This window comes from Gobio gobio (genome assembly GCF_949357685.1).
Source record: "Gobio gobio genome assembly, chromosome: 2".
Classification (NCBI taxonomy): domain Eukaryota; kingdom Metazoa; phylum Chordata; class Actinopteri; order Cypriniformes; family Gobionidae; genus Gobio; species Gobio gobio.
Window position 1 is genome coordinate 34,564,681 of NC_137098.1, and position 23,851 is coordinate 34,588,531.

Genomic DNA, 23,851 nt, shown 5'->3' on the forward strand with positions numbered 1-23,851 from the left:
CCCGTGCCGGAGCGGCGACAACTATCAAGCATGAACAAAATCGCTGTTTCACCTGCTTACCAGCCCTTTTCGTAAGCCGATAAGATAGTTGAGCGTAAAATCGAGTGAGGGAAAGAGAGGGAAAAAAAAAAAACATGATACATGGCATTCATCTTATCGTTTTCTCCCCCCAAAAAATTACAGGACAGATGATGTGGCCATCTTGAGATCGTTTGTCAACTGTCAGCCTGGGTTGACCTTGCAAAAAAGCACAAAAAAAACAAACAGGGAGGTGGCTGATATCATTTTTACCGAAAAAAGGAGAATGAGAAGAGAGAAAGGGCTGTTGTTTTTGATAATAAAGAGACATTTTGCCTTCCATTTGCAGCGCCAGTTAAAAGCGCAACCAACATGGAAATCCATTACGAAACGCTACTTAAAAAGTGTGACCAATCCTTGTGCAGTCAATTAGGGACTGGAGACAGACTATGATGTTTGTCGTTTAGGGTCTGGCGCATTCTGATCAGCGAGGATTTAACGATGAGGAGGAGAGATTTGGTTAGCTTTTTATTGTTTTTTTTCTTCTTCATCGCTTATTTTTTTCCATGGGGGAAGTATACATAGATAGAGGGATGACATGGATGGGAGGGGGCAGCCAAGCTCCACTTATCTGTTTTCTCCCTCTCTCTCTCTCTCTCTCTCTCTCTCTCTCTCTGTCTTTTCATTTACAGAAGCATTAATGTGCACAGCTATGTGCTCATCCATTGTTCTGAGTTTTACAGCATGAAGAATGCATTTGTGGAGTGGAGATTGTCAAAAAAAAAAGAAAAGCTGTGTTCTTAAACTCAGTCCGGGAGAAAGACACAATATGTAATCTAAAGTGCGCAAAAAGAATGATTGGCCGGAATAAGTGGGGATGAGGTTTCATATTAAAAAAGATTTATCTTAAAGTATGGTGTTAATCCTCAGATTAATCCCCCCCTCCTCCTTTTTTTGCATGCTGGTTTTCATAAAACCTATAACCCATAAAGTTCTTACATTTTCTGGAAACAGGCACGCTAGGCCTGATTTTACAAGAATTGCTGCCCAATGAATCATGCCGAGAATTCATCCTCTAGTGGTGTGCGACTCCAGAACTGATAATTAAACAACAAAACAAGTTTTTCAAAAGGAAGAGCAAAGAAACAAAGAACTTGTTACATAAATGCAGGAAATTTCGTTCACTAATCAAAAGAAAGAATAATGGCGGTTATCACGGATAAATGCAAGAATTGTTTTCAAAACTGCTGGAGCAAAATGTTTAATAAAATGTATTAATATGAATAATTATTATCATTGTCTTTCCTCTTTGTGTTCTATATAATTTGTAAATCAGTGTTCTTTGCTTCAGTGGAAACTCATCACATTAGAACTGCCTGTAAACTGCTGTTAGGCTGAAACATATGGGTGCATGCAGTCGTTAGCCCACTTCATAAATATTTCATTCATATTTCCTGTTTGTGTGCATGGAGCTGTGTGACTGAAAGCCTATGCATGTGTGTGTGTGTCCGTGACTTTCTCGCTCTCTCTCTCTCCTTTTTTTTTCTTTCTCTGTATAATTAAATCTCAGCAGATTTCCTTTGAAACTGCTAATCATACCAGTAAATCAAGGCTGAGATTTATCTTGATGAAGGAATAGAAAATAACTTCTGAAAGTAACAGAAACACCACTCGAGAACAAATAGAGGCAGGCAAAAGGTGAGCTTGATTTCAGACTTTGCCTCCTAACTGTCATCAACCATCATTCAGCCTCAAACACGCTCGAATCGCAATATTCTCCGCGCAGGCAGTGTGTTATAGTGTGCGAGAGAGAGCTAAAATGGGATCACAGGCCACTTATTGAGTTCTTGCGGACACAAAAGGCCTACTGTTGCAGACGGCTAAAGCTGAGGCAGTTACTGTACCTTTCAAAACTAATATGTAACCATATCTGTTTTAAAAGGACGATTCATATTACTGTGAATGCAGGAGGAAAGTTGTTCCCATCTCCCAGGCCCTAGGAAACTCGAGTCCCGACCTAATGGCCCTCAATTGGAAGGTGGCCTTTTGTGGAAGGGGCATCGCATTCGTAGAAAAAATGACACATGAAATTTTGGTGGTGATGTAAAGCACTTCAGCTTTTTTTTTGATAGCACAATGGCACTTACTGTGCTTTATGGTCGCCGTTGCGACACAAAGGTCATTCCGTATATGACTCAGCGGACAAGGGCAGCACTGAATGAAAATTAGGTTATATGTGATCAACCAAGTTATTAATCTGATTAAAATGGATTCTCTTTGCTTCCTATTTAGCAAGGCTTGGGAGAGAGAGAGTAACAGAGAGAGAGAGAGAGAGAGAGAGAGAGAGAGAGAGAGAGAGATGAGGGGGGAGGAAGGGAAACAATAGGACATTCTGTTTATTTATCCACAGAAGAGTGCCAGCGCAAACTCCAGCGTAAATTCGCTAACGTATAAGACAACATCGACACCGCAAAATATGCATTTTTGCGTTCCACATGCAGCGGTGTCCTTGCGCTGCTGCCTCATCCAGGTAACCTTTCTAATCCTGATTAAATTACTGCAATTAGAACAGCAGCTCTCCTACCTCCCCCCATATTTCCCTAATAAACAATACGCCATCTTAAATCCATTCGATGGGATTTGCATGGAACAATGCTCAAGCTCGTGCGATTTATTTCCATCTCTACAGAGGAATTAAGTGCATTTTTTAACAGCTAATGGTATAATGTGGGCTTATTTCTCATGCAATGCTTTTCTTTTATGTCGCTCCTCCACTCTTTCTATTTGCAGGAACTTTGCTTCCACCCTGTTTATTTGAAGTCTAAATCAAATGTGGCTTATTGGACTGGCTCTTCTTTCGCGCAGCAACTTGAACGTGGAAGTACGCGGATTCCGACAGATTCGTCTGTAATTGCTACACGACCTCTCAAAACACACCCCAGTTGCCTCTGCCTCAGCCAGCCTGTGTTTTCTGTATTTGTTTTATTAACTTTAGTGCGTTGTTTGCCATTGATGTGGAATAAAGGAGCAAATAAAAGTTGACATACTTGTGCTTTTTTTCTTTTTTTAACTCCTGCGCCTGCCAGTCGGAGTCGGGGCATATTCTCTCATTACGTTTGGAGTGTATGTCATACGCTGTGTGTAAGCATGATCATTATACTGTGTGTGTGAGGTGTGCCCCTACACAGGCAGGAAGTGTTGTTCTGCCGGTACAATCCCTCTGAGAGCAGATCATCACATCTAAGGGCACCTGGGGAACGCAAGCAGCACAGCTATGAGGAATACCTCCAATTGAACAAAGTCGGAGAAACCAAACAAAACAAAAACAAAGAAATAAGATCAAATATATGAGGTGGCGGAAAAAAAACATTGGGTCTAGGAGCAAATCTATTAAGTATTAGCTTAAGGGTTTCTGTCATTAAATGCAAACTATAGTGGGCTACGGGGGAATAAAAATAATGGAGGCATGCCGTGATTACTGTGCCAGTGAGAACACTTCATATTTTCCTCTCCCAAGGTTTCCTCTAACAAGATCTTTCTTTCCGTCTAATATTATGAATAGCATAATTGTTTTGCTGTCATTAGCATTGAATATTTCTCTGCCTTTGTTGTCATACTGGAACATGATCCTTTATTCAGCGACCACTTGCTCTTTTTCTCTCCGCTGGAAACGACGAAGCCTACTGTACTGTACGTCAGCAAGGTACGAGACAGGACTGAAAGAGAGCGAAATTACTAGGCCTTTCAAAAGCTTTCAGCGCCGCCAAAGTTGATATCAGAGTAAATTAGTGCAGGGAAAAATATTTTTAGAGATTGCACAGCTGCTGGTGGAGAGCAACAGGTACCATCCAGTGGGCTTGACAACAGCTTTTACAATTAATTGCTCTTTGAAACCAGAATTTGCGTTGCTGAGTGACAAGGCGCTAATTCACCTAGGTTGAAGTTAAAATGGTAATATTGAACATGTGAAATAGCACCTCGCCTTTACCCGACGAGCCTTCATCACACTCCGCACAATGGAAAGAGTGGAGATGCACCAACACTGTCTGTCACCTCAGAGACTTCCAAGGAGAGAGCGAAAGAGAGCGAGCAGTCTTTCATTGTGAGAGCGCTTCCCTCCGGCAGTGTGCTCTGAGATGGAGAAGCGTGGGACAAGGCTCAGAGACACGGTCTGATGTGTCATGTCAAGACTCTACCTTTACTCTGTAATAAGACTGTTTGACAGCTCTTAAATGTACCACAACAGTGCGCTCGGAGGCTGACAGCATTTAAACTCCTGGAGACAGGTTAAACGTCATCTGTCAGAGATGAAGGATTCGTCTTGGAGTCTTTTACAAATCAGTCGTATGTACCTTCTTGGTTCATCGCAGGTTCTCTGGTTCTGACTGCGAGGAGCTAAAGATTACCGAGGGCCTCTGCGTTCCCGGGGGAGGGATTATGTGTATATAAAACACGGACCGGCTGACCCTCGGGCCGTACGCATCATCAGAGTGTGACGGCTTCTCCCGCCTCTCCGCGGTCGCCCGAATGCAGGGGCTGCGTGGATGCTAGCAGACTAACACGAGCCATATTACTGTTAATTAGCCACCTGATGAGGACAGCATTACTGGCAATTACCAAGTTTCATCCCTGCGCCGCTTTTTGAATGTGGAGATCTCTTTTTACTAAAAGGGAGATGAAAGTCAGGGGCAAATAGCGCGGCAAAAAAAACGAAGTCAAGAGATGTTTTGTCTGTTCTGTGTTATATTCCCACTCGTTCTCGCTCTGCGTCTGTAATAGTTCTAGTTGTTCGTAAATTAAGAGACCGCAATAATTACTTAGTAGTAATTGCTATGTGGTAAATGAGCATGTCATTGAGGTGGCATGCAGTAGTGGGTTTGCGTGTGGAGTAAATTGTGTTTCTAAATTTTTTTTTTTAAAACGCACACTGTATGGCAGTGGCTCTGAATTGGTGGGTCCCAAGTCTGTTCTGGTTGGGTGGGGGCATATACACTGCCCGGTCAAAAAATAATTTTTCGCTGATTGGATTTAAATAGGCAAATGCTTAAGAGTCTGTGATTGGATCATTATTGCAATGATTATTATGTTTCTAGCATGTTATTTGTTTGGCAAACAGTTCTTCTAACCCTAATTGATGGAGTGTGTAGCTTTTCATTTCTTAAACAACCATTTATAGCCATATTCTAGGATAACAATGTCAAGATTCATCAGGCTCACATTGTGAAAGAATGGTTGGGAGGGAGCATGAAAAATCATTTTCACACATGAGTCGACAAGTCCAGACCTTAAATTCACTGAAAGTCTTTGGGATGTGCTGGAGTAGACTTTACAAAGTGCAAGACAAGATCTTGACCAAAAATTGATAAACCTTCTGAAGGAAATAAATGTGATGTTATTTCCTTCAAGAGGTGCATCCATTTTTGGTCAAGATCTATGTTTATACGATTTTTACTATATTTATGATTTTTATAACTAAATCATACTAAATTATATGATGAATAATTATATCTATGATAGAAAATGTGACCCGTACTGACAAAATGAGTCAGAATGCACACAGACTACTTACGAGCAAAAATGTTCACAAAAATGTGTTCATTAAGCCCTCGTCTAGCGATCACAATGCTCCAAATAGCAATTAACATCTAAAAATATCTTTATTTGTTCGTTTTATGAGAGGAGTAACTTTCCTTTGTCATTGAAAAATTGCAGTTTTTCTCTACTCGCTTCTCGGCGGTGCTTCGCCTCAGCACAAGTTTGGTGTCTTTTTTAAGCGTAGCATTCCAACTTTGTGAATATTCACAGTGAATTCTCAATGGCATGAGTCTGAACCAATGAAATTTGATTTTCAAGCTCATGCTGATGTAAACAAAACGATCTTACTCACGCTGATTGACACATCCAAAGAATTTCAGGCAGCGTGCGATCCCGATATACTCAGAATTACAGTATTTCAAAATACCAGTTTTGGCGAGTATTCACGCAAACATGATCTGTTATATCTTAAATGAACGATAATATATAATTATAATATATAATATAGCATGATATTAGATCCGTGCGGTACAGTAGGTCTTAATACATAGGCTGTCTGTTGCATTAATGCATTAATCAAACAATTGTGGGATTGTGGGAAAAAAGTTGAATATATATTTTCCTATATATATTTGGTTTTGACTTGGTGTGTGCCAAATGTGGTGTTATTAACAGGGTTTTTAAGGTATGGTTGCTAAGTGATTTTGTTTTGGAACCTTCAAAAAACGTAATAATGAAATATGTCTTGAAAATGTGCTCATTGCGACTCATTTTGCCAGCACGGGTCGCAAATATTGTATCATATATTTTTATTATTATCTTTTTAATAATAATAATCATTGTTATTAAAAATGTAAATGTTAAATTTAGCAAATATTCGTTTTTTTCTAGATAAATAAACAATTTTAGTTCTTTTCTAATGGAAAGTCCTGAAGCAGAACCCATTGACAACCACTGCAATATGGTACTTGAAGTATACTGATATATAATGTGATAACAATCTTCTGGGAATTAAAAGGCAAAAGAATGTTACAATGAGCAAGAAAGGTCTGTTCCACACTAAGCGTAACTTACGTGGACGTGTGACGTTTGTGCAAGCACGTGAGGACGTGTCATCGTGTTCCTCGGTATGAAGGAAAAGTCACAAGTCTGTTTCTTTACATCTGTGGGTTCACTGTGCGCATTGCAGGCACCATATGTTTTTAATTATTATAATAGAACCTGGTCAGAGAACAACACACACTCACATAAGTGCCTTATTACCACAGTCACTGAAGAGAGACCGACTGAAAACAAGAGAAAGAGTGAGAGATAGAGAGGCATTTAAAGTTAGAAGAAGTTAGCGAGGGGGAGAGATGAACTTAAGGCTGACAGGAAGACAGGAAGTAGTGCACTCTCTCTGACCCACACCAGACTAGGGTCAAGACCCGCCCAAGAGAGAATCTGATCCTACACCCTCCTGACAGTGATAATTGGCCACTGGTGACTAAACACCATTTACATTTAACTACCCACTCCTGTCTGCTGGTCAAGATACATGCTAACACACACACAGACACATACCCACACACACACACACACACACACACACACACACACACACACACACACACACACACACACACACACACACACACACAGGCTAGCAGACAGGCGCTAAAATGAAAGGAGTAAAAATATTGGGTATTCCTACATTCACACATCTTTAACTGCATCGCTTATAAAGTCTTTTTTATTCGGATCAGAGTTTGTAAGTCTGCGGTGACATATTAAAGGACACACTGTAAACTGATAAACCCAAAGGGATTTGCATAGAAGAAGTAAAGGAAAGACATAAACCCATCCACATAAGCATACATCGCTCTTCTCTCTTTCTACAACAAGTTATTCACTCACTTTATACACCCAGCCACTATTTCTCTCTGTTTCCTTCTATCGTTCTCCATCTCCAATCATCTGTCATTCTCACTGAGTGGTTTGGAGTGAATGGGGACAGGGTTCACTGCTTTTCCACCAGGGGGTGTCATGGCCTTATGAACTAGGATGGTTGGGGTGAGCAGCCCCTCTTTCATCAGTCCTTCAAGTCTGATCTCTCTATACGTACATCCTCTCTCCCTCTTTTTCTGTCCGTCTCTTTTCTCTCAGCCTACTACGCAACTATCACTTGAGGAATTTCTTGTCTGTGTGGCAAAACTGGATTGTGGGTGGTGGCTGGACAGCTCTTAGCGGTAAACATCTGAAAACTGTGCTCCTGTGGAGTGTCTGGGGCCTCAGACACTCACAAAGACACACACTTCATACTATTAAGCAGGGTTAGAGATGAAAACTCACACACTTTAGACAGGCAGAGTAACTGTTCTCCGTACCACGGGCGTGCGCTCACAACTGCTCCTGTGAGAAATCTAAATGTGGCCATTTTTCATGACGGCTAATGGAGACAGGGCGGGTGAATCAAGATAACTGTTTACACTGCAAGCTACGACGGCCACGACAATGAAAACAACAACAAAAACAAAACGGGGCGAGGGCAGAGAGTGTGCGAAGAGCTTGGGGAGAGTGATGGTGGCAGATGGAAAGGACACTAATAATCGCATTTCTCTCGTTCTTTTTCTTTTTCACAATAAATAAAAGCACTTTTTCCGGTGACACGTTTCCATTATAGCGCACCAGCAAACATTTAAAAAATGTTGAAGGTATATGTACCTACTTGTCTTCTGGCCTTAACGACAAATTGCACAGGTGCTGCAGATTATCGGGTCTGATGTGTGGTTATTACAACATGCATAGCTTGGGATGATACGTTGTTAAATTAAGGGGAAGACAAAGAGGAGCAAAAGAAAGACAGACAAAGAACACAATGCTCGAGACATGTGCAATGTATAGATGAAGATATGCCACTAACAGACCCAGTATTGATTATATGATACACTTACACAATGGCTGCCTTGCACAATGGAACAAGGCCATTAAGCAATGTGAACAATATAAAGCTAATCCACTAGACTACACAGAGTCTGAGGTGTCTGACAGAACTCAGCACTAAATCGCAGCTATACTTCATGTGTGCTGTTTTTTTTTGTATTTTTGTTTTGTTTTTTAATAACTGCAAATAAACTCTCCTTCCTGGTTTCAGTTAGTCTTTAAATTAAATTATAGGTTGTGATTGAAGTAAAATGTGCATTGTATTTATATATGGGAAATGGTTAATCTACAATACTATGAATGTAAGATACTTGATATGCAAGAGAGAGTAAATGTGTTTGTGTGTCTTATAAAAGCGGTATAATAATGAGGGTGTCACTTTAAAATGACTCTCACTCATTCTATCCCGGATGTCAAGGCATACCATATTCAGCTGAGATTTCTAAATATTAATGATTTATGCATTATTTGCATACAAACCTAATGCCAAGCCACTTCAGATAATCATATTTTGCCCTGAATTAAATTTTCAGTGGGATTTTTGCGTCATCTATGCCCAGCCCCAAGGAATCATGCAGAATGTGTTTCACTCAATTTTATACAAGAGACCCAAGCACAAAAGATACAAGATCAGATCAGTTCCAACTGTATAGTATTTTACATCTATTTGGGTTTCAAACAGAAAAAAAAAAGTATTTTTTGTGTTTGTGCTTTTTTTGTGTCAGTATATGCATAACATTGGTGAGGTCTGAATTGTGACTATCCATATACAGAGGATCACTTCCTCTGATAAGCCAAATTGTTTTGTTTTTACTTTTCTAAGCATGCACGTTCCTAGCAAAAAGTGAAAAACAAGTGAAAATAGAAATAGAATAGAAAACAACACAAAACAGAATACATGTTAGTAGAGTGCCTTCATCGGGTTGACAAATCTTGGTGTGTGTGTGTGTGTGTGTGTACTGTACAAACTGTATATTCTATCCACTAACCCTAGCCCTACACCAAAACCTACCCATCACAGAAAACTTTCAAAATTTTTACATTAAAAAAAAAAAAAGATTTCTGTATGATTTATAAACTGATGGGGACCAAAAAAGTATCCCCTCAAGGGCAAAAATTGCTGATATTACTATCTTTGTGGGGACAACCCATAACTTATGGGTTTACCAGGGTCACACACACACACACATATGACATATGTCTGGTTCGCTATCTTTATGGGGACTATCCATAGACTTCATGGTTTTTATACTGTACAAACTGTATATTCAAACTTTCTGCATTTTTATATTTTTCTTAAAAAAAGAGAAAAACTATTTCTGTATGATTTATAAGCTTGTTTCCTCATGGGGACCTCAATTTAGGTCCCACAGTGACACGAGTCCCCATGCATGCATGTGTGCATTCAGGTTGAAGTCTCCACCGGGATAGAAAACACACACACACACACACACACACACACACACACACACACACACACACACACACACACACACACACACACACACACACACACACACACACACACACACACACACACACACACACACACACACACACACACACACACACACACACACACCACACACACACACACACACACACACACACACACACACACACACACACACACACACACACACACACACACAGTATGCAGAACAGGTTCAGCGGTAATACTAACACATTCCCTTCAGAAAGGGATGAATAAACTGTCTGTTGAGTTCTCCTCATGGTCATTCAATGCTTTTACTGTATGTATTACTCAGACATGCCCACACACTGTCACAGCGTATACAGAGACGCTCGGCTTTCCGTCAGCATCCACCAGCGACAAACTGATGGAGTCATGCTTTAAAAATGCCAAACAAAAAACTTTTGTTCTCCAGACAAAGCCTTATCTCTAAAGGTCAGTCCCTCTTCACAGCAGCAGGAGAAGGGGACGTCACAAGGGCACTTTTAAAATGTCTGATTAAAGAAGGACATTACAATAAGATACATTCACTGCAATGACAAAAAACTAGCATTCATTTTCAGCCAAGTGAATGACCTCCTCTAAATATTAAAAATGCAACAGGTTACTCATGACAGACATATTTTCCATAATTGAAAGGTCAAAAGCACCATTAATTGTTCATTTTGATGGGGGAAAGTGAAACACATGGCTGTCTTGAGACTTTTATCTTTTTTGTATGATTCTCTTGTTTGATAGATGCTGAAAAAACGAACTAAACACTATGGTCTTCCTTTACTTTGTTACTTCAATCTATCACGATGGGAAGAAGCTTAATTCTTTAACAGCTGCACAAATATTTGTTCATCTCTTTGACTGTTCATGTTTTTCCAATGTTATGCAGAGTGACTAGAGATTTAGCCTGTTTTTTTTTTCCACATAACTGACTCACATTGTCGACTAGTTCAGCTGACGTGAGTGTTAATGGTTGACTCACTTGTGGTCAATAGTATAGTGAAACAGAGATCCAAATGGCTTGTAAAATATAAGCAGCTTATTAAAAATATATATATAAATAAAATAAAATAACTACTACTAAAAAAAATAACTTATGGTTCAAGTGTTGATAAATTTGTGGTTACTAATCAAGCACAACACAAATAAACTGTCTCAAATGAACAGCTTGATCATCCAAATTAAAGGAATAATAAAGATTTGTGAGAATGAAGCAGCTTAATAAAACATGTCTGTTAAAAATACTTGCAGTACAAGTTTAAACCCCGCTGTTTAATCCTACACCTATTTGCAGTAAGATTGTTTTACTGGGAGCAAAAAAAAAGTCTACCTTGCTCCTCTGTGTTTGCAGAGTACAAGTAATAACACCAATGTAAAGCACAAAACCAAGAACGTCTATATCAACTGAAAATTAGCGTCTCCGTAATTAATAATATATTAAAAGCAAAAGGAACTCTTTATTACCTGACTGTTTTACTTCAGCAAAAGTCATCTTTCAACTAAGAAATAGCCATAAAAAAGATGTCTAAAGACTGTGGCACACACTTACTTTCTACTACAACTGCCCAAACCAAACTACAAATTCAGTTCTCGGAGATTTACTCTCTTTTTTTCATTCATGGTTACTCTCTTTTTCTTTTTATCACCAAATTTACAGAAAGGGCAGTGTGAACCACAGTAGTCTCAAGGAGCACCAGTAACCTTAGCAGAATCATGAAAGCTGACAGATCATTTTTCACAAGGCCATAGATCCCGGGCTCTTATAAAGTAATGGGCTTTTGGGAGAGGCCTTTATGAAAGCTAAGATAGTTAAGTTCTGTGTGCTAGAGATGACACAGGGACCATCAGCTCCTGGTCTGCTTCAAAGCAGACACCCTTATTCCCAGAAAGAAGAGGGAAGGAGAGAGGGTAGGACTGGAGCTCTTGTAAAATGACAATATAATAAAGATTAATATGTTACTTTGTCATCCTGATGGTCTCTAAACTTGCCCGAAATAAGGTTGAAATCACTCAAAAGCAAATCTTGCTCCTTTAGAGAGTATTGGTGCGTTTCTGACCAATGAGGGAGACATAGAACAAATGTGTAATTGGTTCACAAATAAGAAATAGTAGATTCTGTAGTGATGATGTGCTGCTCAAAATGTAGTGAATATCATGTGTTTACTTGCCAGAGAGTGTGTATGTATAACAGTGAGTCATTTTGAAAGTCATTGTTCATTGATTTATGACACTAAAAAAGGTTTTATGTTGTCATACTCACCAGAGGGGTCATTTCTTTTCATGCTGCTGGTGCCACTGCCTCCTCCATTGGAGCCGCCGCCAAGGCCTCCATTGAAGGCAGCAAGGTTCTCTGAACTGTAGGCCCGTAGGACAGATAGCATGTTCATCTGGTGCTCCAGGTGAGCCTGGTCAGGCTTTACCAGGCCAGGAGGACCACCGCTCGAGGAGAGAAGACCAAGGCCTGCCTGCTGCTGCCACTGCTTCTCAGGGGTGGAAGGCTGAGGAGGAGAAAGCCCAGAGCTTTGGGGGCCCATAGTTAGCTTGCATCTTTGGATGTCCTTCCCTGACAATGGAGAATCAGGAAGCATTTGCATGGATCCATGATCCTCCTCATCAGCATCACCCATCTCCATCTCCTCTTCTTCTCCGGGCTCCTCTTCATCATCTGAATGCATATGCCTCTCTGTAGCAGTGGGGTTGGACAACGATTTGTCACGACTCACTTCATCTTCCTCAGACTGGCCACCATGTTCCTCAGATGCCTCTATCTCGCTGCAAGATGCCTTGTCGGATAGGTCGTCCAGAGGGCCTTGACCACCCATATCATTTGGCTGAATTTGCTGCTGGTCCAGGAATCCAACAGGCCCTCTAGCAGTGCCATCATACACAGGACCAAAGGGCTTGTAGAAGTCACTGGAGAATGCTCCAATGGAGGCTCCATGCGGGGGCTGCTCCAGATGGTTGGACCAGCCTGCTTGTCCCTTCAGATCCCCAGACTCAGTCTCTCTGTCCCTGGACGGGGCTCCCTCATGGTGATGAAGAAGGCCTTGTGGTGGTGGAGCCAAGCCAGTCGATTTGCCAGCATGGGAAGGCTCTCCCAGGAGGTGCTCCTTAGTATCTTTTCCTGGGCCACACTTGCCTTTACCTAAGTGGTTGGCTTGGAGGTGGAGGGCCATCAGCTCCACAGAGGCAGTTGTGAAGGAGCAGAAGAGGCAGCCATGCCAGGCGACATTGTCCTGGATGGTGATGGAGGCTCCAGGGAGGGACCCCGCTTCAGGTCTAACAGACAAATCCAGAGGCTCATACTGGGAGCGGCCACCCTCAGCTGGTTTGACATCATTGGTGGAATTCTCTTCCTGGTTGGCCTCACTGGCCCTTTTGTTCTTGGCCTCAGCACTCTCCTGGCTAAAGTGCTGGCCATGCAGCTGACTCTCTCTCATCTCTTTCTCTTTCTTCATGGAGTTGAGAACGAAGCTGTCCATGAAAGCCTGCAGGGAGCCCTGGAAGTTGACTCCATTTCCCACCATACTCTGGTAGGCCCGGCCCAGGTCAGAGAAGCTGGCAGGACTGTCCCCTGCAGAGGCTGGTCCCTCAGGACTCTTTATGTTCTCCGTGGTGGGCTCTGGCCCCGGTCCATGGCGATCACGTTCCCTTTCACGGTCTCTGTCTCTGGGTGAGAGCATTCCTGGTGGAGCCCACTGGTGTGGAAGCATTTGACCCCCTCTGAAATCAAGACCAGAGGGCATCATGCCTTTGAACACCCCACGAAGGACATCGGGGCGAGCAAAGACCCCACTGCCACTGCTGTTCTTGCCGTGGTCATCCTTATGTTCAGAAGATGGAGGGTGGTTGGCTGAGGGGCCGCTTCCATTCTGTCGTTCACGGTGATGGCGCTCCAGGTGGTACTTCAGAGAAGCTGATTGAGTGCCTGCATAGTCACAATGAGGGCACCTGTAGGGCTTTTCACCTACAGTGAGAGTGACAGAAAGAAACAAAGACAGACAGGATCTGATGTCAGTACAGCAACAATAATATAGGTGCCAACAAGCTCAGCAGGAACCCTAGGCTTGTTCCACCTGTCAGAAGAAGAGCAAAATGAAAAACAACATGTAAATATTTGACAGGAATCATGTCAGGGATTACGTCAAGCCTCTCTAAATCTCACATTCTGCAGTGTTCGACCACATTTATCACTTAGTAAACAGTCCATCAGCCTTTTTGAGAGGAGGGAGGAGTTTCAATACGGGTCGATCCAGCTCAATCCAGCTCCTAGGAGTGAGCCATCACTCACGTCAGCGCCATAAAAAACATATCACCATATGGTGCCTTCAGTCCACTACAGAGATCATATTTTCAACTGACAACAAAACTGTCTGGATGTTATCTCTGTTCACATGGGGAACTGCAGGCTTGTGGTGCTGCTGGTTGCTGCTGTCTTTCTCACTCTCTCACTTGTCTGTCTCTCTTCTGGCCTTGTCTGCTGTCAAGCCTCTACCTTGGTGGTTGAGCTTTTCTGTGGACATTCTCTATTTGCAGTTTATCATCGTGAGGATAAATCAAGACCCACAGAAGCTCTTCATTCCCCCCGGAGGACAACTGTGACCCCTCAGTCCAAAATGCACCTAATAAAAGGCCCTCATTTGAGAGTGAAGATAGTCTAAATGATATAAACACACCATATGTGGTGCACATGAGCATTCCTCATAAGGCAGCCTCACACTGTGGATTACAAAATGCTAACCAGCATGAAATGTACTGTAAAAGAAGGCATGCAGGCAGTTTAGAAACACATGCAAATGTACAAGAATTCTTGTTAAAAGTGAAAAGGGAGCAGGATTTAACAAGAGAAAGAGTCTAAATTGCATTTGCATGATCCAATCAATATCGATATAAAATACTTTCTGACAACAATTAGAATAGGCTTGGAATGAAAGCTAGATTTATAAGATCAATAAGCAATAAACTAAATGCAAGGCTTGATTTTTGAGACCCTGTAATGTTTCAGGAATGAAATGATGTTGTGCGAGGTACAAAAAAGTCAGTGAGGGAGAGAGTTTGGAGAGATATGGGAAAATGAAAATAAAAGCATGTTTTTCAATGTGTGTGTGTGTGTGTGGCTATAAACACTTAGATTATACACATGGAAAACATTTTTTAACCCAGAAAAAATGTTGCATTGTTACGCAAGACTGAATTGAATGATTTAAGTCTGGCTCTGTAGTAAATCATGGATATAATTAGCAAATGGCATAGTGCTCAAGTAATTTATCATTATTTGGAGGGCGCCATTCCAGAAAAAGAATGGAAGATCTGCAGACCCACTGCACAGCTTCCTAAATAAAGGATTGCAAACATAAACTCAATACTATATTGATAAGGAACAAATATACAGAGGGACATATAGTGAAGGGCAGGGGGGAGAGGGGGAGAAAAAAAAGAAAAGAAAGAGGGCCGTCTTTTGTTCTTTTACACAAGAGTGTTTGAAGCACATATTCAAAAGGCATCATACAAGATGAGCTTTTAACCCAATAAGTGCTTATCCTCTGAGCAGGATAACAGAGGCTTGGTGTGATTCAATAAGGAAACGTCCTTGATGCAAATGATCATTTTCAGTTCCTTTAACTGGAAGGAATGATATTCTGTACCCAAAATTAGAATACAATTAGAGTGATCTGCTTTTCTCCACCCCATCTTGGGCATCTGCTTATGAAAATACTGATAACATCTACATTTATTTGACTTAAAAAATATATTACGATACAAATATTAAGCTAATAAATTACGAAGTGCTAAAAACTATCCTTCAGACCAATTGATTTAGGCCTATTATGCATATACACATCTTTCTTTTTTTAAACATGAACACTATCACTGGTTGTATGTTTATGTGAGTGTGTGTTCAAGTGCCTGTGTAAGTCTCTGTGCGTGTGGCATGTTCTTTGTGCACCATTTGGGCTCAGTAAGACATCTGCTCCATCATACGTCAGGGGCACGTGTGACATCTGGGGAATATACTGTATCCTGCCTTGCAACATTACACACAATTTACTGCTAAAGGTCATTATGTACCCGTTAATCCACTTTTAATTGATATCCACACAAACAACACAACCTCAGGGAAACAAAATGGATCGCCAAGGCAGAGAGGTAAAGAGATTATTATTTTTCATCTTTTGAAATGAGAGTGTGCAAAACTCTCTCAAAAAGTTTCCAAAGCTCACTCTTATGGCTGATGGACTGTGTTAATAAAAATAGGGAGGAAAAAATACATATCAAATTGCCATCTGGTATAGTGTGACAGGCTTTATATAAATTACAGAGACCTCTCACTGTGAGTTGTACATATCCATTATCATTTCTCAAGTTTACTTCTAACAGAGAGTGTTCAATCTCAACACTTGAAGTCCAGTGCAAACTGATTTCATATGGATTTGTGTGATTTGTCATGACTCCATAGCAACAGTTCAGAATAAACACCCACAGTCTTTACAGAAGGGCAATTAAAATAGTTAATAGATATGACATACTTTAAGATGAATTTCCATATGGCTTTACAGAATGGTGAAAAGTCAGCCTGCATTCCACAGGGGATAGAAAGAGAGAGAGAGAGAGAGAGAGAGAGAGAGGGAGAGGGAGAGAGAGAGAGAGAGAGAGAGAGAGAGAGAGAGAGAGAGAGAGAGAGAGAGAGAGAGAGAGAGAGAGAGAGAGAGAGAGAGAGAGAGAGAGAGAGAGAGAGATAGACAGATTGACTGCACTGGAAAAATAGATGTGTTTTTTTCTTCCATGCTTTATCTATGCCAAATGTAGAAACAAGAATGTCAAGGTGTTCGAGTTCTTAAGCCCTCCACGTAGTACCCACAACTTCTATTTACATTTCAAATTACCCTTTACTGTATGGCCCATTACTTCAATCCTTCCATTCATCTTAAAGACTTTTAGAGAACTAACTCACCATGTAGTAAGCAAATAAGCATTACCAGAGAGAAGAAAAATAAAAAATAAATAAATAAGAATGAAACGAAACCGCAAAAACATGCACCAGGCAAAAACTCGCTAGTGAAACTATCAGATTTCCATCAGGGAATCTGATGAGTGACCTTTGTTATTTACTTATACTTCATTGCTTATGGTTTGGAACAGTAGCAACTGACCACAGACCCGAGTTTAATCGCTCTCTCTCTCTCTCCCTCTTCAAAGTAAACCGTCAAAATGATGTTTGATACAACCATAAACCTCCATCCAGCCGTGTGAGCCAACCTTCCTCGCTTCAATCCAAGTCAAGATGCATAATGGTTCCCAATCACCAAGGTGAACTCGCACGGCCGATGCCTGTCTCTCTTCAAACAAAGGTGATTCGTCTGGCATGTTGGTTCTCCTATAGCCTCAAGTTATGCGTAGCCATTGTCAGGAGCAAAGACCTTTTTATTTTTTATCTACAGCTGCTTACTGCTAAATACTGCCTTGTCCAGAAGGGGACAATCTGTGTCTCTAATTGCTGTCACTGAAGCCTAGATTCATTATGTGACTTTCCCATTAAAATGTGAGCATTAATTTGTATAATGAAATATCACCCACTGCAGTGTTCATTAGCTGTGGCCCCACACTATACGCTGCACAATGTTAGCTACCTAGAAAACTGTGCTTAATTTCACTAATGGATATTTTCCCGCTCACTGTTGGAGAGGAAATTAATACTGTAACATTAGCTCTTTAACTTTTGGAGAAATTTAAATTCACTTCATTCCTTTCAAGCCGACGTTAGAGAGTCATTAATCTAACATTGTGTCGCACAATGCCCTGGCCTCCTCAGTAAGCAACGCCATTGTGATGGGATAACGGCATTGGGATTGAGGCCCGCTTTGTGTCATCCGCATGTCTGATTGCTTTAAATCAAGGCAGGATATTTGTTTAATGTCAATGGCATAGTTTCAGCTTGATTGGAAGGGCCTGTTGTTCCTGTAAATTATTCGAGCAGAGCAACCCGAGACCTGCGCCGTATCTCCGACGTCTGTCAGCCAGGAATCTTTATGACAAACCTATAACCGATCAGCAAAGAGTCACACATCTTGCAAGTACATCAGCGCTCGTGTAAATTGCTGCATCGACAGAAAGTGAAGCGTCTGTGTGTAAACGCACTCTTGCCACACCGCACACACGTGGGCCATCCCGGCGCGCGGAGTGAGTGAGTGAGTTAACGGAGGCTTGGGACGAGGGCCTCTGTTTCCTCTCGGCTGAAATACGGCCCTACTGGGGACCCTTACCCCCTGCTCCGAGCAGGCATAACTCAACCTCCCTCAGCTAGAAACATATTTCCCCACTCCATCCGCTGCTCTCCTGCTAGGAGGACATAACCAGCTTGTCCAAAGCCTTAACCCCTCTGTTTAAAGAAAATTTAAACACTTCACTGTGACTGCCTGTCATTACATGCATGTTTGACACTCTTGCATGTGCAGCATTATCTAGCCATATGCTACATAACAGTTTAAAGGTTTCTTTCTTTGAGTCATTTCAAGGTAAATCACTCTTTCCAACTGCCTCACAGCCCATATTAGAAAATAACAAATGCAGATGACAGCAAACCGCAGACTTCATATGAGTACTGTATTAAAATTTAACTTTATTTCCTGAGCTTCTGTTATAACAGAAGATGAATATACTGCAGGCTATGAGAGTTACACATCAGCTTCATTGTTAAGCATGCCTTATAATCAACCTTAATGCTCCAGAATAGCACAGCTATGTGCTTCTTATTAAGTGGGACAAACACCATCTGGGTGGTCTGCGCTCTTCCTTGTATGCACATACCAAAAAAATAGCAACCATCGATTCCCTGAGCTGCGAGTGATTACAGTTTACAGTTAAGGAAAGAAGCGGGATTTGTCAAAAGTTTGGAAACGTTACAATTCTTTCATGTTTTTTAAAGAAGTATCTCATGCTCACCAAGACTGCATTTATTTAATTAAAAATACAGTAAAAACAGTGATATTGTGAAATGTTATTACATTTTAAAATAATTGTTTTCTATTTGAATATATTTAAAAATGTAATTTATTTCAGTGATAGTAAAGCTGTATTTTCAGCAGTCATTACTCCAGTCTTCAGTGTCACATGATCCTTCAGAAATCATTCTAATATGCTGATTTGGTACTCAAGAAACATTTATTATTATTATTATTATTATTATTGAAAGCAGTTTTTGCTGATTAACATTTTTGTGGAAACAATGATACCGTTCAAACATTTGTGGTAAGATTTTTTTTTAAAAAGAGAATTTTTTTTTAAATTAATTAATTAAGCATTTCATTGATCAAAGGTGACAGTAAAGACATTTATAATGTTACAAAAGATTTGTATTTAATAAATGCTTTAATAAATTTAATAAATACATTTAAAGGACAACTAAACAACAGGTAATTAACACATGGTTACCGAGTAGATCGTTCTCTGGGATGCGTTTTCATGACAATCGAATGTAAAGAGTTTTATCTCTAAAAACAGATTAGTTTATAACGCTAGTCTATGGGGCACAGAATAAGTAAAATCAAACCGCTAGTTAATACCACTAACAAGGCTCAAAATAGCCTCACACTAACACGGTAGCATAATGTAGCAAACCGAAGCATTGAGAACTTTGTAAGTGCACAAACAGTCTAATAAGAAGATACTTTATAAAGACAGTACATTACGCATATACAGACAGGAGCCATCTTGGAAAACAAGTCGAGTCGAGCCACGAACACTGTGCTAAGCTGAACTTAATTCCTATCGACCAGCTCACTTAGCACAGCGTTCCTGGCTCGAATTGTCGAGACTGTTTTCCAAGATGGCTCCTGTCTATATATGTGTAATGTACTGTCTTTATAAAGTATCTTCTTATTAAACTGTTAAAATAATAAGAAATGTTACCTGAGCGCAAAATAGGATCATGTGACACTGAAGACTGGAGTAATGATGCTAAAAATACCGCTTTACCATCACAGGAATATATTTTAAAATATATTCAAATAGAAAACAGTTCTTGTCATTTTTATATGTATTTTTTTTATTAAATAAATGCAGCCTTGGTGAGCATAAGAGACTTCTTAAAAAAAGGGGAAAAAGGAAAAAACACGTGTAATGTGTTTAAATGAAAAGAAAAGGGAAAAAATACGTTAAAGAAATAAGAACATTAAATAATATTTATAATATGTGTTTTACTTTTGTATACATTGTTATTGTTGTTGTTTTCAAAAGAATAAACTGTACTTTATGATTATTATTATTATTATATTAAAAGAGACTGTCACTTAAATTTGAACACATTCATATAAATAAACAGAGACCGCAGTGTGCTGAATCTAAGGTGACCTCTGAGTGCTTATCCTGGTTATCCTGCATGTTAACTAGGCCAGCTGTGCCTGCTAGTGAGCCTCAGCCTTGCTCTTGGGTGGAACAGCAGGGTCTCCTGACAGCCACTGGACCAGCACTGCTCACATCATTACTCTGCTGGGCAGGAGCGTCCTCCCTCACATACCTGAAGTTCATTTATGGGCTCAGTGTTTTTAAATTCCACTAAAGTGGACTGTGTAAAATGTGCATCATACATATATGTCACTATACATGTGAAATGAATGTAAAGGCCTAAAGTGCAGTACATTTGCGTCATGCACTTTTCGCTCACCTGTGTGTATTCTTAGGTGGACCTTCAGATGGTGGGAAGTGCGGAAAGATTTGCCACAGTAGGGGCAGTCCTTCATGCTTGAACCCACACTCCTGTCCCGGTGCTGGGTAGTGGGGGTCTGGACAGCACTCACAGGTTTTGTCATCTCATCCCCGACATCTGAGAAACAGAGGAAAACATAAATCAACGACTGTTCTGTTTCACTTCAAACCAGCAACATGCCAGAGAGGTTTTCCTCGTCTTGTTCCTTCTGTTGTTCTCCATCCTTTCAGGTTTTGCCACCCAAATCTGCTAACGCCACACAAAGTCAAACACATCAATGAGTTCATGTGCACCACTTTCCCCCCTCCCCACCCTCCGCTACCTGACAGAACGCTGACAGTTCAGAAGCTTTCTTTAGAGATATCACCCCGACCCCCACCCAAGTACACTCACGTCCCAATGTTTTATCCAGCCTCTCATCATCTGTAGTGGGAAGCATATGGCAGATTGCGTTGAAATGAACAATACAAAGGGGAAAAAAAGAGAAAACAGCCATGTCAGCAACAGGGTCTTCGTTTCACCGTGGCGCCCTGGTTTTGACAGGTGACGTCGGCAGGGAGCTTGATGGGAAACAGTGATAACGAAGGGCCGCTATGATTGAGCAATTGTCACACCAATAATGTCTAAGAGTGTCAACAAGTCCACACTTGGAGATAATTAGTCACTATGCTTATATGTGAGATGTCAGCAGTGTTACAGCATGGTGAGTTACAGGGGGATCTCATATTGTGTGAAGCATTTGACACTCCAGTGAAGTTAATGTGATACAAGACCAGGTCAGGTCCTTTGAGAAGTTACACTTTGCCTACTAGAGATTTCCCCACCATGCGCATCATTTTATCTTCTTTTTTTTTTCATAAATTTTTTATTTATTTAATTTACTCTGTAAACGCTCAAATTAATTAAAAAAAAAAAAGTATTAAAAAAGAAGGAGGAAATGTATATAAAACTCAAAATGATAAAATAAAATGTTATTAAAAAAACGTTTCTGTTAAAACCTTGAACCCGGTCAGGTCTTTTGAGAAGTTACACTTGCCCCTACCGATTTTCAATATTTTTTAATTTTATTCAGAAATAAAACAAAATACATAAAACTCAACAAACTGAGATTAAAAAAAACCAAGCTTTTCTGTTAAAACCATTGCACATGCTTTAGCATATTGAGCTGTGGCACTCATATGGGCAATCTAACTCAATTTCCTGTTTCTATCAAAAATCAAATACTGTGTTATGAAATGAGGAAAAAAATCCCATATGCACACATTCTGACACTAAAAAACACGATTACCCCTGTAACGGCATTTGGCTCTGTGTCTTTACTTCAGCTCAAGAAGGTCTGTGAGCGTGTGACCGGCCACAGTGCAAAAAAAAAAAAAGGTTTGTAAATGCTTTCTTATTTCTGCGCCTACACATGATATGGTGTGTGTGTAGGGAGAGACGTCGCCTGAATGGCGCAACCCACTTTAGCAACCATTTGCCTCAATCAAAAGCTTTTGTACGAGTCTTTCTTTCTTTCTGCGTTTTTTTCTCCATTTCTCTACCCTCTTTTAAGAATCAAATGAGATTTGAGAAGTTAAAAAAGAAAGAGTGAAGTCAGCATCTCCTTCTCTCTTGTGACTGATCACATTCCTGCAATTTGCTGCCTCCGTTTTGCCTACACGTGTTACATTGTGATGTGTGCCCCCTTTTTCTGACCCAAACATATACTCACAACGAAACAAATACCGACTCTGACCCACTTTAGCCTGGTACCCAGAAGCTTACAAATATTACTCCAATGGGCTTTTAGCGAAGAGATAGGATGTTATTGTCGCACAACCACACACACACACACACACACACACACACACACACCATATATTGTATATGCAAAAAATAAATGTGGTATTTGAGTGCCAATCATTACTCAGACAACATTACATGTTCTTTTAGATTTAGATTTTAACGTAAACCATCAGTCATGTCGCTCTTATCATTACCTTCATACTGTAACATCAGACAGACAGATACATGAGCATACAAAGCCTTTACAGGTAACTCTGTTCTTTATTCTCAGTCTCTCTCTCTCTCTCTTTCCAGACACACACACACACACACACACACACACACACACACACACACACACACACACACACACACACACACACACACACACACACACACACACACACACACACACACACACACACACACACACACACACACACACAGGCCAGCAGGGCTGTCTTTAATCAGCTGACTGCTCCCCAGCTTTTAATACGGCTGTTCCAATTACTGTAAAAGTCATCCTGCACCAAATAACCACAAATATTGACAGTTTATTGCACAACACATTTATGACATTTGAAGGTCACCCCATATATTACGCATCATCTCTCGGCCCAGGGTGTCTGGAACAGAGAGATTCTCGATAACACACCACCTATAACTATTTTCTGCATATTGATTTTCCATTTCTCAGCCCTTTTTTATGCAAAAGAAAAATCTGTAAGAGACACAGCTTTAAAACGATTGTCACAAGCGAGTCGCGGCCTTCATATATTATCCAGTTAAGCCTGAAAACAATAACTCTTTAGTCCAGGGCCTAGGCAAAACATTATGGAATGCTACAGCATTCCTTTATAGATGTTTACAGTCTGACTAATTAGACATGGGGATAATGAAGTTACATCTGTAATTTATGATTAACTTGCTTATTGAGACTATGCTGGTATCAATCATCTCCATCTCCATAAATATTTCATCGACCACTGGATTCGCTTATGAGCTTTTTGCTGCAGTAACCAATAATAAAAAGCATCTCCAAGCGCTTGACACAACATATCAATATCCATATCTCATTGTCCATTGAGTTCCATTGAGTTTGTTGCACCAAAACGAGGCGGTTAATGGTACATACATGTAAAGCGAGGTGTTCAGGGGGCTTTACCGGACCAGCGTTCTGGAACATGCCAGAACAATAGAACAGGACAGGAGGCCATTGGGAAAAGCCATCTGGGAGGAGGTGTGTCGCTCACCCTGCTGTCTGCTCTGTCTCTTTGACATACACACACGTTTATGGAAGCTGGTAAGTTGTTGTGTGTGCGTGTGTGTCTATAAAAGGATGGTAAAGGAAAATGTGTTTGTCTCAGTGACAAGTGTGTGTGTGTGTGTCTCAAATCTCTCCAGATGGACCACACCCTGATCCTACTAATAAAAAACAAACA

At 40.6% G+C, this 23,851-nt stretch overlaps 1 protein-coding gene across 1 annotated transcript in view; it reads right to left on the reverse strand.

Annotated features, from left to right (window-relative positions):
- Positions 1-23,851, reverse strand: part of znf536 (zinc finger protein 536) — a 101,287-nt gene that overhangs the window by 39,787 nt on the left and 37,649 nt on the right. The window contains exons 3-4 of the mRNA XM_079810059.1: positions 20,604-20,762; positions 12,204-13,910 (exon numbers count right to left, since the gene is read on the reverse strand). Of these exons, the coding sequence (XP_079666185.1) occupies positions 12,204-13,910; positions 20,604-20,762 (1,866 nt within the window). The remainder of the gene's footprint in view (positions 1-12,203; positions 13,911-20,603; positions 20,763-23,851) is intronic.